Source organism: Lineus longissimus, chromosome 5 (genome assembly GCF_910592395.1).
Source record: "Lineus longissimus chromosome 5, tnLinLong1.2, whole genome shotgun sequence".
In the NCBI taxonomy this organism is placed as follows: domain Eukaryota; kingdom Metazoa; phylum Nemertea; class Pilidiophora; order Heteronemertea; family Lineidae; genus Lineus; species Lineus longissimus.
The window spans coordinates 4,605,548-4,624,126 of NC_088312.1; the positions used below are offsets into that span (position 1 = coordinate 4,605,548).

General features: G+C 38.5%; 1 protein-coding gene across 4 annotated transcripts in view; it reads right to left on the reverse strand.

The window, feature by feature from the left end:
- LOC135488695 (diacylglycerol kinase zeta-like) overlaps positions 1–18,579 on the reverse strand; it is a 115,774-nt gene that overhangs the window by 67,066 nt on the left and 30,129 nt on the right. For 2 of the 4 annotated variants that reach the window (XM_064773398.1, XM_064773399.1), the window contains exons 3-4: positions 10,378–10,443; positions 4,741–4,924 (exon numbers count right to left, since the gene is read on the reverse strand). In XM_064773398.1, coding sequence (XP_064629468.1) covers positions 4,741–4,898 — 158 coding nt within the window. In that variant the 5' untranslated portion in view covers positions 4,899–4,924; positions 10,378–10,443. Of the gene's footprint in view, positions 1–4,740; positions 4,925–9,240; positions 9,348–10,377; positions 10,444–18,579 lie in introns of those variants that run through there. The other 2 variants (XM_064773401.1, XM_064773400.1) reach the window with 2 other exon arrangements.

An 18,579-nucleotide genomic window follows, 5' to 3' on the forward strand; every position in this document is an offset into this window, starting at 1 on the left:
CTAATACTAGGTTTACGCTAATGATGCTAATACTTCTGTTTAGCTTCCACCATGCTGTCCTATCAACTGACGATGCTGATAGGTCTTCCTGTCATTTCATAGGCTTCTCTATAGATACAATACAATTAGTTATGTCACGGTGCCCTCTAAAGGCAATTTTTGCGCCTTTAATATAAAATATAGAATAAAAATATAAAATGAATGATATGTTGACACACAATTGAGTTTTTCCTGGAAAACTGAATTTCTCCAAATTTTTCCAAAAAAAGTGAAAAAAATATTTGGACTTAGAAATTTTTCTCATCATTCAGTCAGTTCAAAATTCTGAAAAATGTTCAAAGTCAAAAAAGTTTTGGGATTGATGATGTTGGTGATGTTGGTTCATTTCGAGCAGAAAAAAAAAGTGAAAAAAATATTGTTCCCAATATGACATGACAGCAATCACTGGCTTAACCCATGGTCAAGAGGCCTTTTATCACTCACCGCAGTGATTACAATTGCAGATCACAACAATAAAAATATCTGTCTGCGAAGCACTGAAACTAATATAGAAATTGTCATACCTTTGGTATTAAATTTTTTTAACATGTTTAACAAGATAAGCATTCTGCAATTGATAGATATTGATCCAGATTATCTGCCAAAGGGACACTGTAAACAAAATTAGAAATACATTTCCTTCTAAATTTCTTCAGTTGTTTTTTGTCAACCAAAACAACAAGTAACACGTAAATTGAGAATCTAAAAGAAGCAATTTATGCGACAATGAACACAATAATTCTCAGATTTCTTTTCAATGACATAAATATCTCTGGGCACAAGTTTGTTTCTATATATAAGTATTAAAATGGTTGATTTCATCTTTTGCCAATATGTCAAATTGTACTGCACTTGCGTAATCTATGTTTTGAATCAAAGTAAAATTGAGTGCACGGAAGCATTATTATCAATACTTCCAGTGAGGTATCAATTCCTTGAACATTATTTTTCTCAAAATATACAAATGAACTGTAGATATTTTAATTGAAATCTGCCCATCAGATGTTTTTCAAGATATATAATACTCTTATATTTGTACATCAACCATTGATTGTGTCTACCTCTAATGCCATTGACTCAATTCACGAGTTATCAACTATCCATCCAATTGTGAGTAAAGGCAGAAGCTAGGGAATTATATCGAAAAATAAGATGGAGCTATTTGTCATCACTATACAGAATTCAGTTCACGTGTTTTATAATCTTGTTTTCATTATACATGCCGAAGTAGATTAACCACAGAAAAATGGAAAATTAACCCTTTTAGGTTGATGCCAAAAGCTATAAACTATGAAATGTTGGCAAAGCAACACGCATCAATAGCAGGCCTATAGCAAATCTATTGCTAACACGTTACCATGGAGAAAGCATGTTCGAAGCAAAACCTGATGCGCTAACCTATCGTCGGGTGTTAAAATAACAATAGGGTACTGTGGCTAGAGTCGATAATGCCTCCGGCAGGCAGAAAATGCTAGCAGTGTGATAATATTTAGCCTAATAAGGCGTGTGGCAAACATCTGATTGAATTTGGATTGATTATTTTACTTCAACTGTGCAACGTTTGGCCAGGGAAAATGAAAAAATTGTATGGCGTTCGAAATCTATTTCCAAAATTGGGGAGGGTGGGAAGGGACTTTTTATCGTTATTTTTTCATTGAGAGTAGACAGATGCGCCAACACATTTCAAGGGAAATGACTGTGTAGAGGCAATTTAGTCGGATCAGGTACATCTCCTCTTCATCAGCCTATTGGATGTTTGAAGACCCCTCAACCAGTCAATAGTATGTCTGTACCATGATCAGTATGTCTGTACCATGAACAGAGAACAGATGTCCCCACTCAAACACACAAGAATGAACGAAATCCCAAAGTCATGGTTTTCACTATCAAGAATCACACAAATATGGAGTGCAGTAGCCAAAACCTGGGAAGGCTTGGATGAGAGACGAAGTGCCTTGCCTTATTCCAAGTCCAAGGGATTAATTTTTTTACTGTGACCGAACCCCCCCCCCTCCCCCTGTTATATATTTAGTGGCAAGTAAGCATTCAGTACTGCCATCTCCGAACCCTCAGTAGAACCTCGAAAGAATCAATTCATACGTTTATGGAGGTGCCATCTCCCGGACTAGCTGCAATCACGCTATCAGCGTGCCATGTTCGAAGGCAATTTAAGTTCTTCGTTGAGCCAGGAGATGTCTCTAGTAATTTTCATACATCTGTTTAAACAAGGGGTACGCTGTTCGTAATTACTGGTGGTCCAGGTAAATATAAATGCAGTTATACACAATGTCGTAGTGCAGTTCTTACTCAAATCTTAGTACACAACCACATTATTCAAATTTTCATTCGATTACACGTATCTACATTTTTGAAATATTTAACTTATAAATTTCAAATATTTCAACCGACACACCTGGCCTTAAGAATTTTAATCAACTGAATGAGAGGAGGTACTTAATCATTTACATAAGCGACGGCAAAGGAAGGAAGTTGGCGTTGTCTCCACTATCATCACCAAGGTGATCGCACACGACATTATCGATATATTTAGCTAATAAGTGTATTTAATAACCAGAAGGATATCAGTGTATCGCATAATTTCTTTATTAATAACTGGGTCCTTCTGATATTTCTAAATGTGTTTCTATGATCATTCACCAACCCCTTCTAACATTGTCTGAAAAGGGTTAACTGAGAATATTCCACAATGTAAAGACTCAATCTGATCTGATTTAGCCAATTAGCGTAACATTCCTGGCGTAAGACAAGACTAGTGAGATCGTTGAGTCTAACATTTCATCATCTTGTGAGATAATTCAAGACAATAGGATTCTATCAACTAATGGAATGGGGTTTGAATGGCTTCCTCAGAGGACAGATGTCTGGAAAGAGAAGGAGATCATGTATTGAATGGAGAAATGCCTGATGATCAGACTATAAGTTATACAGGATGTCACAGAAACTATATACTGTCGAACTGTTACTGTAAACAAGCCTTATATTTTTCATTAATTACGTAAATGGCTATTTGTTTGCAAATCATGTACTTGCTAATTGTATTTATTGATTTTTTTTTTCGGTTTTACATTATGCACAAAAGTTACATGCAGTTCACACAAGGGTTACATAGTTTTTAGTCAGACCTGTGTGCCCAGCTGGTTGCATGTACATTACTCATAACATACGCGAATCTATGTAATTAGCTTCTATTTTGTATTTGTCAATTTCGATTGGAACTGCAGCAGCTTGAGGGCCTAGCATTCAGAGGGCTCCTTTCCGACTACCTTTTGTTAACGAAAAGATGCTCATGACAATACCACAATAGCAATGACTTGCGGCAGTCTCTGAGCACAACACACTTCCAATCGCCTTTAAGTCAAAGCAACTCATTTATTCAAGAAACTGACATTCAGGGAGAACAAAAGGCGACAATTCTCACACATACTTCAAATCAAGACCCGCCTGAAGTGATAACTATATCAGCATGATCTCATACAAACACTTCAATGAAAAGATGAAATAGGACCACAATCACTAATGAGGAAAAATGACGAAAGAAAGTGAAATTGATCCACCGTAAGAACCCTACGCCTCGAGGATCTCATTTCATATTTTTGAATCAATTAGAAAAGCAGAGACTTTTGATTTTTGTATGCCCTGAAATCCCCAGTGACACAATGACTCAAACCTGATGAAAATTTTTTAATTGCTAAGCCCAAATATTTTTTTTAATTTTTGTTTTTCTGCTCAAAATGAACCAACATCATAGTCCGAAAACCTTTTTTTCTGTGAAAATTTTTCAGAATTTTGACTTTTTTTTCTGCTAAACCCTATTGACCCTAACACCGAAAAAATTTCTATTTCGTGTATTTTAGGAACATTTCAAAGGATGCTTGGATACCAAAGCATTTTTAACAAAAACTCTTAACTTTATATGATGAAAAGAGGTACTGATGTCAGGCCAAAATTCTTCATTTAATTAACTCTTCACTAACTTTATTTTGGCTCCATTTTATACGTAGTCACACGCTGTTCTATAAATCTTGATTAGTGGCTTGTACAATATCATAGCTATTTCCAGGAAGGATGCTCCTTAGGAAATGTTTATCTGATTGCCAAGGCAACAATGAGATATCGTTTGGATGGAACAGCCGAAAAAATGGGATCAGGCAACATGAAAGACAATGCGGAATTATGACACATTGCTCTGTAGACTACTACATCTAGAGGCATGGTTGTCAAGGTAATGGGCTTGGATGCCTGATGCATCCCAATTGCTCTATTCCTCCCGTGCAATGATTCACCAGCCTGCCGCTATGCTTCATTGATTTGACTTTGGTTTCAAATTTTGACCTTTTTCCTCACCTGTCTAATGTTGCAGAACTAGCCCGCCACTTGGCTCCAACCTCTGTGTTTGACACAATGCTGTTCCAGATATCGTTCCACCATTACGTCCTTGGAAGACTCATCATACAATGTTTTTAATCATTAAAGAGCCCACTATTAATAAGTGTAATGTTGATATGATGACATGATATAAAGAACACCAACATTAGCTTAGTCAGAACACAATCGCTGCAGAGGTGAGTGCAGGGAATTGTAAAGGGTACCTGTATCCTCAAGACGTCCTGAACGACACATGGCAAATGGCATTGCACTTAAAGGAATGACTAGCACAGAAGTGACAAAAGATGTATCTACCTGTAGGACGAAGCCTTCCTGAGGGCACAATGTGATGTCAATTTTTCCGGCAGATCCTGGTCGGTCTCCGGGTCATTGGTTATAATGGGTATCTGATCATCAACGGACGTGTCTTCGACGACTACTGGTATTTCAAAATCTTCAGTTTTCTCAGCCATTATCACCTTACGTTATGCATGACAACCTAAAAGCAGAAATCGACAAAGACGATTATAAGAGAAACTTTGAACAATATCCCAGCAGCGGCTAAATCTAGGGCGTCTTTAACAACAAAAAATATCATCATTATAGTATCACCTCTGACAAAGGTTTTCAACTTTGCAATTACCCGTACAATATATACCCCCTGGTCTACCGTAGGTATTACCAGGTGTCTCTTAGAGCACATACCCTCCATGAATTCCACCACACTAAGGTTAGCTATCGCACTGCCAGAAATTACAAAGAATCTTAATCCTTTAAAAGAAAACAAATTTCGTCAATACAGAGTTGTAATGACATCATGTATTGTACGATACATCCCAGACTATTAGATCTTACATCAGAGATGAATATCCGCCCAGCTTTAATCAACACGATGTTTTGCGACCTTAATGTCAACTCTGACATTAAGGTTGCAGAATGCAATAAATGCAACAGTCTTTGAATTTTTATAAACTTTCTCTTTAAAAACCCAAAATAACATCACTAGATGATGACGACATTAGTTCATTTCCCAATAAACTGCTAAATGTTCTTGCTTACATGTATTCATTCATGAGATTTGAAAATATTTCTGAAAAATATGAGTCTCAGGGAAACTCTTGTGTTGTCAGAATATTGTCTGGGAGGTCTAAGATGATTTTCTGATCACAGTATAGACAGTAACAGTAAAATGCTGTGATCTTAGAGATAGTCTGAATGAGAGCCGAGGCCTGTGTGTACAAAGAATTGTTATGAGAGCAGTTGTGAGGTCAATTTTATAAAATGAAAGTGTAGTTGACAAGGGTACAATGAAACCTGCAAAACTCTCACTATAATGGGGCTGTTAACATCTTTTATAGGAAAATCCATCCTATTACAGAAATTGGTTGAATTTTCAATCATAACAACAACAACTACATGTTGAGATACACGAGCTGACTTGAACCCGAGGAACGGATGCTATGATGAAATACATGTTAGTGCTATTGGGTAAGGCTGTTCTTTATGAAGGCAAATGTCAGTCTGCTTCGAAGGAAGACCCATTTACTTTGAGTTCATGAACCTATTCATCTTAGATGAAGTCATACAATCTGTCGAGGAAATCGAGTATAAAGCATGGACCAGTTCTGACCATGATGTCTCTAGACATCCCCAGACTTTACAAAGCACACCCACAACCAATATGGAGCTTCTCATATTGGTAAAAATACTCCAAACACGCCTCAGGTTCCATGAATGAAATCCGTACTCTGCATTCCAAAATTAACTGAGGGCCAATGATAGAAATGAAGCGTAAATCAAAATGTTTTAACTCATCATCAAACCAAACCATGACATCATAGCATGACAAGAACATTTGCAACTGTTGGCAGCAAGGCAAGCGAGTAGACCATAGACATGCCCCCTTTTCAAATGCGATCCTCAATCTGGTCATATTTCTCTGCCTCCAGGGCAAGGCTGCCATTACTCTAAACGCTCATTTAATTTTCAAACACATGTAGTGTGTCTTCAAATTAAGCGAGTTGTTACAGTTGCTAGAAATAGTTAGTAGGACATCGCTATGTCAGTTTTTCCCAAACATAATGTCATATTTAACAACTCAAACAAGCGACACTGCGATAGCTTAAAAACTTGTCTGTGTTGAGCAAAAAATACACAAGTTGCTGCTATTCTGATCTTGGCCAAAAAGAATAAGACCAATAAAACATGTACTGCCAAGAGCAATGAGTATCCCCTTTATGTGTCTCATTAAAACGTCTTTTTTTCCTATTCCAAGCCCGCAAAACTGAATATTGAGCTATAATTACAAACCTAGTTAATGGTGAAATCTATTTAAGCAGCAGCCTCGGGCAATATCCAACCTAGTGAGTCATGATTGAGCCGTATGCTCCCGAGCCCCCACGCTGCCTTTTTACAACATTCGGAGACATCATGTTAAGATGAAGGAGACGATTATATCGGTTGATGGATGCTGTAATGGGATTGGAAGTTGTAGTCATGATGGTGATGATGACGAGCCCTAGTGTTAGTACAATCTTATCGCCAATCAAATCGGCTGAAGGCTGCATGATATTTGAATGAATCTGTTGAGCAGAAGTGAGAGATTTCGGTGTTGCAACTGAAGAGTACGCTGTTAAAGGGGAAATGTAGGAAGGAGAAGGGGTCAAATTGATAGTTCCATGTCATCAGTAAACTAGCAAGACATGACCATGTCATAAGATATGCTAAATTATGGCCTGTTTTAGATCTGACAAACAAAACTCCACCTCCTCCCCTTTACCAGGAACAACTACAAAGCTATGAGCAAAATTCTCCTAAAATAGAACTTGGCAGACAACAAGGGACGGTACCAACCAATATACAGCTATTGATGAATGATCTAATTGAAGAAGTCAAGCTAATTGTCAATTAGGGCATATTCATCATCAATTTATCTCTCCCAGACAGACTGGGAAAATATCCACTTTTAGAATCGATTTGGTACTGGGCGGTTTACCGAGTGGCATTCAGTGGTAGTGAAGAATGTTTGGTGTTTTATACATGTAGAATAAAGAATGGGAGAACAAATTGCTGATGTTGCAGATGGTCACATTCTTCTAGTCAGAGGGCAGTCAGTGACAACCATCGCAGACATGTCATGATGTAGAGACTCATGTCTAGGACAAGATAGATAGAGCACCAAAGATCAAATCACAGTCAGACGGATTTCCCATAACTGTACAATTAATTAGTTACCTGTTGATTATCAATTGAAGTTGGACCTGTAGATCCTACCTATAACGCCCTTCAAGAAAGTATATCAAAAGAGGGACAGAGTAGCTCATGTACAGTTGCGACAGAAGGCCCGAAACAAACTGCACAAATGAAAGGCCCTTATTCTCTACTGCAACTTTGAATCCTGTAGGGTCAAGTTGCACACTTGCTACCATGGTTGGCCGATAGATAGATTACAAAATGTAAGATCATGACTCACCAATAGCAAAATCTCCATAAATAATTAAAATCTAATCCACATCAAGAATTTCCAATTATGTGAATAACGCACTGATCTACTGAACCAGTTGGAGTGAACATAATCCAGTGTTTTTATATGTTTTTATGCACCGATGATGAAAAATTATCTCAACCTGCAGAGCTGGAGCCAGGTAAACACTGGCAAGTGAAAAGGCAGAAGCAATTACCATGCCAGCCTTAGCACGTCTTGACACACACGAAAGGTTGCACAGATCCTTTTGATATGATATGAGCTAGCTCCAAGATAGCGTGACAAGGTGGGGTTTGAACTCAATTGTCGGAAGACTGCAAGTTGAAGTAAGACGTTCCTATATCCTGTACTAAGCCAATCGTGAACCCTGAATCAAGCCAGAAAGCTGGTTATAGCTGAAGTTATAACGTTACAGAGGACAAATGGCAGTTATCCACTCTCCATCCAGGATATTCTATGATGAATGAGATCGCTCCTGGTTTCTTTTCCCTACAATGTTCACAAATGTAGGTAAACCACCAGCAGTTGCAGAAGTTCTCACCAATTATTGATCAGAGAAGTGATTTCTTGGCAATTCCTATACAGGAGATATGAGTTATAAACTGTTGCTTTTTTATCAAGAACTACAAGAGCTGAGTCATTCAGGTAGAAACCGATAACAACATTTAAAAAAGATATCCCAAGTAAATGCTGATAGTTGTGGCTGCTGGTCTAGTGTTTTAGTCTGAGTAAGATGCAGACCAAGTCAAAGAGTCAAATAAATGAAATATTGTAGCACGTACAGTCGTTGGAAGAGGTAAAACACACTAGATAGCTAGCTATTCAGAAGATGGACATTTTATTCATTGGCTGTCACAATATTGCAACATTAAACTTTCTGTTTGTTTAACGAACTGAGTTCATGGGGAGTTTCCTTTGTCAAGTTGTGTTTGCCGCATTCAGTCTTATTGGGCTGCACATCCATGAGCTGTTCCCTCGTGTACTGGTGGACTTCTTTCCATTGTATATGTTCCCTGGTATACCAATGGGAATATCCAATAGGGCAAAAAAGGTTTATTTTGTGTGAATAGCACGTCACAAGGTTACAAGCAAATGCGGGAGAAGAAAAAAACACCACAAGCGAACACTCAATTGATGCACAGCCATTATTAAAATGCTGAGACCAGTTAGTCGGCCAATGCATGCATGACAAAGAAATATGACAGGTAAAATACATCACCAAACACTCCGACAGTATTGCTTGGACAGACATGGACACCCAAATATTTGGGTGAAGAACCTCTTGTCAAAACTGAATGTAAAATTTTAAATGATACAAAAAATGCACTTACTACTAATGAAATATCATGCAGGCAATATCCACCGGATGTAAAGCGAGGGTGTTCGACTGCAGAGTGAAATGGATGCACTAACATGGTGATAAAGATGGTTTATTATCGATGACAGTATTGGTGGTGTTAATAACTCCAGTGGTGGTTGCTTATGTAACTGAACAATATGTATCAATGATCATTCCACCTACGTCATCCCAATACGGACAATACCTAGTCTTATATCATTTCATTCAACAAATACATTAGCCCGCAGCATTAAACCGCATCCACATATCGGGTCATTCATAATTTCTCGTACCTCGTGCAAAACCGTTGATCGATGACGTGTTTCGTACTGCATTGATAACATAACTTTGATCACCGGAGGAAATCATGACGTCAGAATTAAACGTTTGAAACGGCAACAACAAAAACTAGTTGCAAGACCATATGAAAAACCCAGAAGTATCAGGTGAGATACAGGTTTTAAATAGATTCAGACGAATCTGTTATTGATTCAAAACGATTCAAGTGCCCGCAGCCATTTATTCATAGGACATGCGTATGAAATTCTAGTTCATGTTGTGGGGTTTATACATCATTTTCGACATTCACGATTGATGTTTATAACATTTATTTTTGTCAGCAAACCAAATACAATTTTTTTACAATTCAAAATTATAACTTCATGGAAATAATTGAAACTATAAACACTTATGACAATATTCAATTTGTCATTTGCATGGGTGGTGGGCGGTAATTTGAAATATAAATTCCCATATTGCGTACTGTTTCTGACAACCGGTCAATGGATATGGCTTATAGCAAGTATGGATTATACTTGATGATAGTCAACAGAGATAGATGAAGTGAATCCTCACCATATGCGCTTACAAAGCGTACAATCATACAGGTGGAAATAAGCTCAAGGAAACAGACAAGCTACAAATGTTGGTTAGGCGATTATTCTAGCCATTGGGCATTGCTTTCAAGTGACCAATATGCCCCCTTTGCAGTAGAGCCTATCTGATTCTGTAAAATTCCAAATGTCGAAGTTTGGCCTCTAAACTTTATCAAAGGATAAAACCACATGAAACTAGAAGAGAAAGTGGTGCTAACTATTTTGGGTTTGAGGGAGAGTAAAAGGATACCTACATGTACCACCAGGCAATCAATGGTTAGGGGTGGACAGGTTTGCTCTTGATGGGATCATTTTAAAATCTGAAAATAGATTGAAATAAGAACAATGTGAAAGCCGTGTAAAAGTCGAGGTACATGCAACATTAAGTAATTACACAGTAACAACCAACCAGTGATAGTGCTGCATTACATATTCTGCTGCACTGTCATTTCTTCACCAGCCAAAAATCAATCTATCGTGTCCTCTTGATGTGCCAAAGATCAATAAAGGTCATCATCTTACAGAGAGAGCAAATATCATCTGTCCAAGTCAATCAAGGCCACGGCATAAAATTATGCGAGGCACATTCAAGGGTCAAAGGCAGAGGAATCAATAAATCTGGTTGAGATGCTAAGTTGATCAACTTAACTTGAATCTAATTCATCTAACTCACTTTGAGCTGATATCATATTTTTTCCGTGTGAAAAATGAGCTCTGACAGTGACCATGACGATGGATTTTACGCAGGTTTTCCAATACAGACATTAACTAGGACTAAAGGTAATCAATAGACAGATCCAGCTGATTATCCTTCCAGCATTGTCATTTCTTCACCTGCCAAAAATCAATCCTCCTTTCACCGGATGTAACAATGATCAATATAGGTCATCACCTAACTTTGGTGATGACAACTCCATACACATCTCAAGTTTCGATCAATTTGTTTTGTGTGTGAAACATGTGCTCTGACAATGGCCTAAAATGGATTTTGAGCAGGTTTTCCTATAAAGACAATAACTAAAACTAAAGGTCATCAATAGATGGATCCAGCTGATAGCCATTGTCATTTCTTTAAAAAAGCAAAATTTTTGTGCATACTGGCCGTCAGGACTGCAGGTCAGACATGCGGCAACTAGTCTCGTTGCGGGGTACTTGACTGTTTGAAGAGAAACTGCACACAAGTTACCTTTCTTGCAGCAAGGTGCAGCACTCATTTCCACGATCTGCAAACTGATTACTTGTCTGCATTAAAATCTAACAAGTTTGATACTGGTATCACATGTCTCAACGAAACGGATTCTGAGGGCCACAAAAAACGTGCAATGACCCTTGAGGATAAGCTATTTTGTCGCATGCAATCTTTACCCAACATTGCTGTAAAACTAATTGCTGGTCTGTAGTTTGCTTAAGCTTCACATCATAGTTTAGGTCTCAGTTTGCTCTGTGGTCCACGGTATGAACAAAACCATCATCCTAAGATCATCATCATAGCTGGTTTAAGTCTGATTGATGATGCTATACAGCCACAACTACTGCCTCTCCAGTATTTTTTCATCATCCTGACCATAAGAATAAACAGTGGCTTTGTAATGGAATAGTGTGGTCACCTAATCCGATTAATTGACAACAATAGGTGTCACGTCAAGCCTTTTTATCAGACGAGGGATTTGTGGCGAAGAATCGGGTGAATGCATAATAACGATGAACATCTATCAGAACCACTGGATATCGGACTATATGGCTGCTTGATATGGTTTTATTGCATTCCATGAGATTCGATGATGTTCAGCCCACGCAGACAGATGTTTATCGCCTGATTTGGAAAATGCTATCACGGTGTGAAGTCATGTCTCAAGGATAAATTACATGACCTACAATGTAGACAAATTTGATTTCCTTGTCAAGTCATATCAGGTGGCTGAATTAAGGCTAATTATGAGTGTGACAGGCACAGGCAAAATCTCATATAGCTAAGCGATTTCTCAAGCCTTGATCCATCACCAAGTATAGCAACAGAATTATCAGAATGAAGATCACACCACTGACTGGTCTATCATCAAGCCTATCACTTAAGGTTCCTTATTATTGAACAGGTTGAACAATAATTCAATTAAACTTGTCATTTTAACATTGAATATTTCATATTTGAATTCAGAGCGACTCTTCTGGGCTTACATGTACGTACATCACAAACTAGGCAATATTTCATCATGTTCATTTAACTTATTGATTAATTTTATAGAACTAACTCTGTAAGTATACTCTTTTTTCCCAGCATACTTTTAGCCAATAGCCATGTATCATAATTATTGACAAAATGTCATCAAAGAATACAGTGCTGTTAAATGAAGCTGCTCCAGACATTAATAATCCAGGGAAGTTTTTTCTTCACGAGTTCACTGTAGCCATTAGCCTGACTTGATTATTAAGGTATCACATACTAGTTTTTTCCCCATTGATAGAGGAGGAACCACTGGGGGTGTTTTAAATGAGGTCTGAGGATGCCAGAGTCCCTTTGCTTTGGATGACGAGTAAAAACCAGCAAGAGACAGGAAGAGTACCACCAGGATGCACTTTTCAGCACTTCTTGAATTATTTAAAAGCAAGCAATTATCAAACTTGATCACAATTCTATTAACCATGAAGTTTTATGATGCTAAAAGTTGGTGGATAATTCTCATGTTTGATTGGCTAGTGACTACATGTGTGCTGCCATACTTTTGATAGTTGAAATATCTGCACTTTTTAAAATGCTCACAAAAACTTCTCGGTTTTACGTGTACACGTAGTATTTGAATAGTGATGATTAAGAGATGATAGATGTTTTTGAGCAATAAATTCTATCCAAGTGCACTCACTGTTGAAATTCCACTCGATAATGTTTCCTAAAGAAACCATCCATGTATCTCCAGACTCAAATATTTTTAGCTGGGTTGAAAATAGATTGCCATAATTTCAACCATTCACTCATATTACCGAAGCAAGCATTTGGAAGATTTATTTTTGGTTGAATTAATTTCAAATTGGGCTCAGCTGGTAGTTCCGTTTATTTGATAACCAGAGATCGGAATTCTATATGGTTTCATCAAGTCCTTAAACACTGAATCGCTTGTACAGGTGTACTGAAGTGAAAAAAATTGCTTGATGAATGATAGACATGAGTGAATTAAAGGAAGACATCATAAATGTATACAGTCTGCATTTCCTGGCGGTTTTTTTCTAAAGCAAATCAGTTCCTCCCCGTAACGTAGGCAGATCCAGAAGTGTCTCACATGATTTGGGTTTTTTTACATCAATTTCCAAAAATTCATCATCAACGTCACATCTGTTTTAGACAGATCAATTTCCTAACGAAATTTCTCAAATAAAAGCAACACACAACTACAGCACCACTTCCTGGGGTGCATGCCTGGTCAGCTACCCCTGGATTCACTCCTCCCCTTAAAGACTAGCCTGAGCCAATTACAAGTTTGGTGATGATAAGATTTCAAAAATACTTGCTTCAAGATTTAAAAGATTGTCGTGAATCTTTTGTTGGTGCCTTAGACATTTTCCAGTATGACCCATAATCAATGGGCTATGTGAAGATGTGACTCCGTAATCATAGGCCTACATACATCATCTCAGACAACTATGACCTGAAGGGTTAAATTGTCCTCTTAGACATCGCATAAGTTGAAGGTGCAATTATGATGGCAAAAAACTTGGAAACTGTTGAGTCAGGTAAAAGTACAACCTGATACTGTACCACCCACATAATGCCACATCAAGGAAATGACCAGCATCTCTTTGCACAGGAAACTCACCAGGCAGGAACAGAAAGAACAGGAAATGATGGAGATCATCCTTTATAGGCAAAACCAGGTCAGGTAATAGTACAATCTGATACTGTACAACCCTATAATATGCCACATCAAGGACAGTATCTCCTGACCGGAAACTCACCAGTAACAGAAAGAAAAGGAAATGATGGAAATCATCTCTCGCAGGCAAACCCATGGGTCATAACAAAGAGTGTGCACTCTTACGTAAAGAGCGTCCTGCCAGTTGACCATGGACAAATTCACAAATAAAAGGCCATGGTCAAAATTACTTACCACAGTATCAAAGTTTCATCACAGGGAAGCAAAGGGCTCTCTATGGGGGGGGGGGTGGTCAGAAAACCACCTATTGTTTCAAAATCAAGACCAACAACCTCCCCTCTTGATAGATACAGCTCTGAGCAAGGCAGTGTATTCATTTGACATGACAAGATCAAAGTATCCTCTATATCAAGAGGAGACACATACAATCACTGCACTATGTATACTTAACCACACTGTCACTGAGGAGGTCGTCAATTGAGTCTAGTATATCACAGACAGACAGCCATAATCGGGCTGTTGATCCATGGTCACTTGGGTCATAAACTTATAGGTAATCCATACACTTGAGATGATTGCAAATGTCAGGTGATGTAAGGCAAGGGCACTGCAGCTTATCGGAATTAGACGTCACTTTAGATGTATAGCATTGGATACAGGGCACAGGTCTTGCAATGACCAACTGGCCAATGATTTCAGGAATTTGAGTTTTTGACAAAATCTCAATTTTCAGTAACTGCAGTTTAAGTTTTATATTATTCATGTGTGTAGGTATCACTCATACAAGCTAGTTCTTGCCAGACTATTTGAATCTAGATATCCTACAAATATTTAAATCTGGCTATGAAAAACTGAAATCTGCACCAACCATCTATGTATGTTAATTGCGACCAGCCTATCCAGGATGAATTCGGGCCACTGGCCCATCAAGACCAATACATAACGTCGTTTGACACATTTCATTAACCATAACCATAACTACATTAGCCTTCGAACGATTGATGGGTGCAATGAAGCGACGTATCAGTATCAAGCAGATGATAATGACAGCCTTCTTTCGCCAGTGCTTCTCAGATCGTCTCGAGATCGAGCCATGAGGAAAGATGGAGTGGTATTAAAGAGGCCACTAAAGTCGTAAGGGGAGTTGGTGTGAGGGGTCGTCTGTACCTTTGAGGGGTAAAAAATTGTATTATTGGGATGCTGGGATTTGCGGGATGGACACCCTTATTTAAGCGAGATTGGAGACAAAATTGCTTATGGGAATCGAGACGGAGCCTTATCTATAACAGGTCCTTCCATCGACTGATGGCCCTCTTTTGAGGCTACAGTTCGAGTTAATGTTCACATCATGACCTCCAACAACTAAAAGGTAGTTTCAGTTATCTCTCAACAAACTGTAAGGGCATAACTGCTTTGTTTGGTGCAATTATAGAAGTAGTCAAAAATCAGTAAAATTTATAACTATTTTGTTTAGGAAATAACATTCATTTGATATATGATGCCAAAATAGCTGCCAAAGTGTTTTTCAAGTATTTTGTGTTGGCTCAAACAAAGATAAATGCTTTAGCAACGATAGTGCAGTGCAGCGTTTCTACCGCACCATGGCTGCAAATGCACTGTCATTGCTAATGCATTCATCAAGTGCAGATCAACAAAAACCATCTAAATCCTCCATTCCTTTCAAATTATCTGTACAATTCATCTATGAATGGCTCATAATTCCTGCATTATCACCTGCCTGCAAGTTTCATGCACTCTGACAGGGGAATTGGCAGTGTGATACTATTCCAGGTAAATTACCCCCAAATGCACCCTTGTTATTCTGATAAGTGGTAATCATTGAAAAACTGCTCTTCCTGTGTTTTCATTATCACCTGTCAGTGGGAGCAATTGACATGGCAGAAAATGACCTATTCCAACAATCTGATCAATGCAAAATGCTGAAGGTGTAACACCATAACAAGGTACACTTCTTTCTGTTATTCTCATGGTGTGAGCAGTCTTGCCTCAACTTAGATACCAAATATCTATATATCAGAGTTTCATTGCCAAAAAACTTGATACATCATCTTTAGTCTCGGGTGCGTGCGGGAATGATAATCATTCTAAAACAATACCGAGTCTCTTTTTTCCCTGAAGATCTATCACCATAATGCTCATGTTTGATTGTTGATTACAAAGGAGAAAAGCAACACGAAGGCCAACTGGCTTCTGATGATCGCTCTGTTAAACAATAGCGATCCTTGTGGAACAATGCAATACAAAGTAACGAGGGTCCTTTCATCTTGTTCTCATAAAGCCTTATGTATAATATTATTTGATGACAGAACAGAAACAATATATTGCATGCCAAAAAAAGAAGAAGAAATTGTGATAGTATCGCCTGACCACGTAATGATGCATTTAAGCATCAAAGGACGATAAAGAACAATGAACTGCCTGACAAATTAGATAAAAGCAAGTTATATTTCCAATAAGCCTTCTCGCTTACCAATGATGCAGCGAAGTGACAAATTAGCCCGTAGCTGCCCAGGTATAAGGATCACCTTCTTTTGATTGCAGTCTTCTCTGACACCACCGTCAGCAATTGGTATGGGTTGACAGTAATTCCTCCTCACGTTCTGACACAAAAGCCTGTCTGCTCTTGTTTTTCAAAGATCAGCCCAAGGCTTCTCATTGTCTCCCTTACAGTAGTTTCTTTACCGCAGCCTTTTACTTCAATACTTTTTGATCCTACAGATTTGATGAAGCAATAAGATGCAGGATACACATGGTCTTCTCTCTAGAAAAAATAGCCAATATTAGCAGCCCTTTACCAGGAAGGGAGAAGGGGGATTATACTTTACTGATCTCCGCATCAATCAAAACGTTCCTTGAGATCATGTATTCTTCCTAGTCAAATTACTGCCAAATGGACGTGACCTTTTTCAAGAACGCTTTATCTGACCTAAAGATTTTGGACATTCCTTTTTTATGAGGCTGGGTTTACCTCGAGCTACAGGGTATATTGACATGCCGCTGAATGATTCATGATCATGAACCACTCTTCGCCCAGCATGTCTGTATACCTTCATGGTGTTTTCACAGTAAGCCATGTTAGAAGAATCATTTGTCTTGCATGACTAAATTGATCTGCCACTGAATCCATTCTGCATTTAAAAAGGTTATGGGACCAAAAAAGAAATGTACTACACTTGCCAGTGCAGTGTTAAGCAGGTTACGGAATATCTCCTCCATAGCAAATGAGATAACACTCCTCCAATACATGTGGGTGTGAATTCAATGAACTTGAATACTTCATCACTAATGCTTTGCCGCCAGTGGCTGTAAGGATTTGATTGGGAAGAGAGTAGGCTTTCGTTTGCTTGATGGTACAGACAAAATCTTCAATTTTTGCCACAACTGCTGGTGAAACAAGTCTGTGTTGCTCAATAACGACATCATGCCAAATTAGAGCTCGAGGGGGAATGAGCAGAAGATCAGAAGTGAGGCAGTGGAAACAGTAGCTAAGCTTGAATGCAAGACATTGACAATATCCCTCACCCGAACCTTCTAAAAGGTCTTTCACCTTGAATGTGAAGGTTAGGATGACATTTCCTTTGCTGCTTATAATAATGACTTAGTGTCAAGTAGGAGCTATCGTGAGTGTGAATAAGGAGAAGCAGAAGCAGAAGGGATGCGGTGTGTATCCTTGATAATTTGGCTATGATGCATTAGGTTACTGAAAATGTTGATTTCCGGATCTTCCCCAAGTGTTGCTTCACACAGGATCCACGCAATCCAAAATTTCGCGAATACATTCTTTTTGAGCCATGAAAAGTTGCTGATTTTCACAATGCACTTGGACCTTAAACAGTCAAGACATCAGCTGATCTTCTGGCTTTCGTGATGAATGGAATGGTTTTAGTCTTTTGGCCTCCACAACCACTGAGCCAATCTTCTCATACCACAATCGTTTTATAATATCAATGAGGATGAAGCTTATATGTCACATAGGAATCTGGTAATCCGCGCATGGCAGCTTGGGATCTAATCAAGCTGATTGGCATGCACGACAAATATCTTGTCCAAAAAAACTCCTTTTTTTATTACAGAATCCACGAATCCTTCCAACTACCCATTTTGGTGCAGTGATTTGCGACTCGCAAAGTGATGATCCTTTATCTAAAGCAGAAACCACTCAATGACTTAGGAGTCATCAGCCAGGATGAGACCAGTGGTTGATGACGCACAGACCACACAATCCCATAGTTGTATTCCAATGGCTTCAAGAGAAGTGATCAAATAGTACATGTGTGCCATTCTTTTTGCCATTCTCCTGCTTGAGCTTATTGGTGATATTTCATTCCTGAAGTAATGAAATGGTCCAGGGACCATGTGCTCACCTTGGGTAATGTTAATGGATACACCTTGGTTAGCGTGCTTTCCATCCAAGGACAAGCTGGTGAGGGTGGAATAAAAATGAAAATAAAAGTTTCTGTTTTGCTTTATTAACAGAACACGGAACTTTTTGGCGGCGGCATGAAGCTGCCAGTGAGAGAAGACAGTGCGAAGGTCCCTTGCACTTCTGATGGATCATATTGCAGGTAAGTA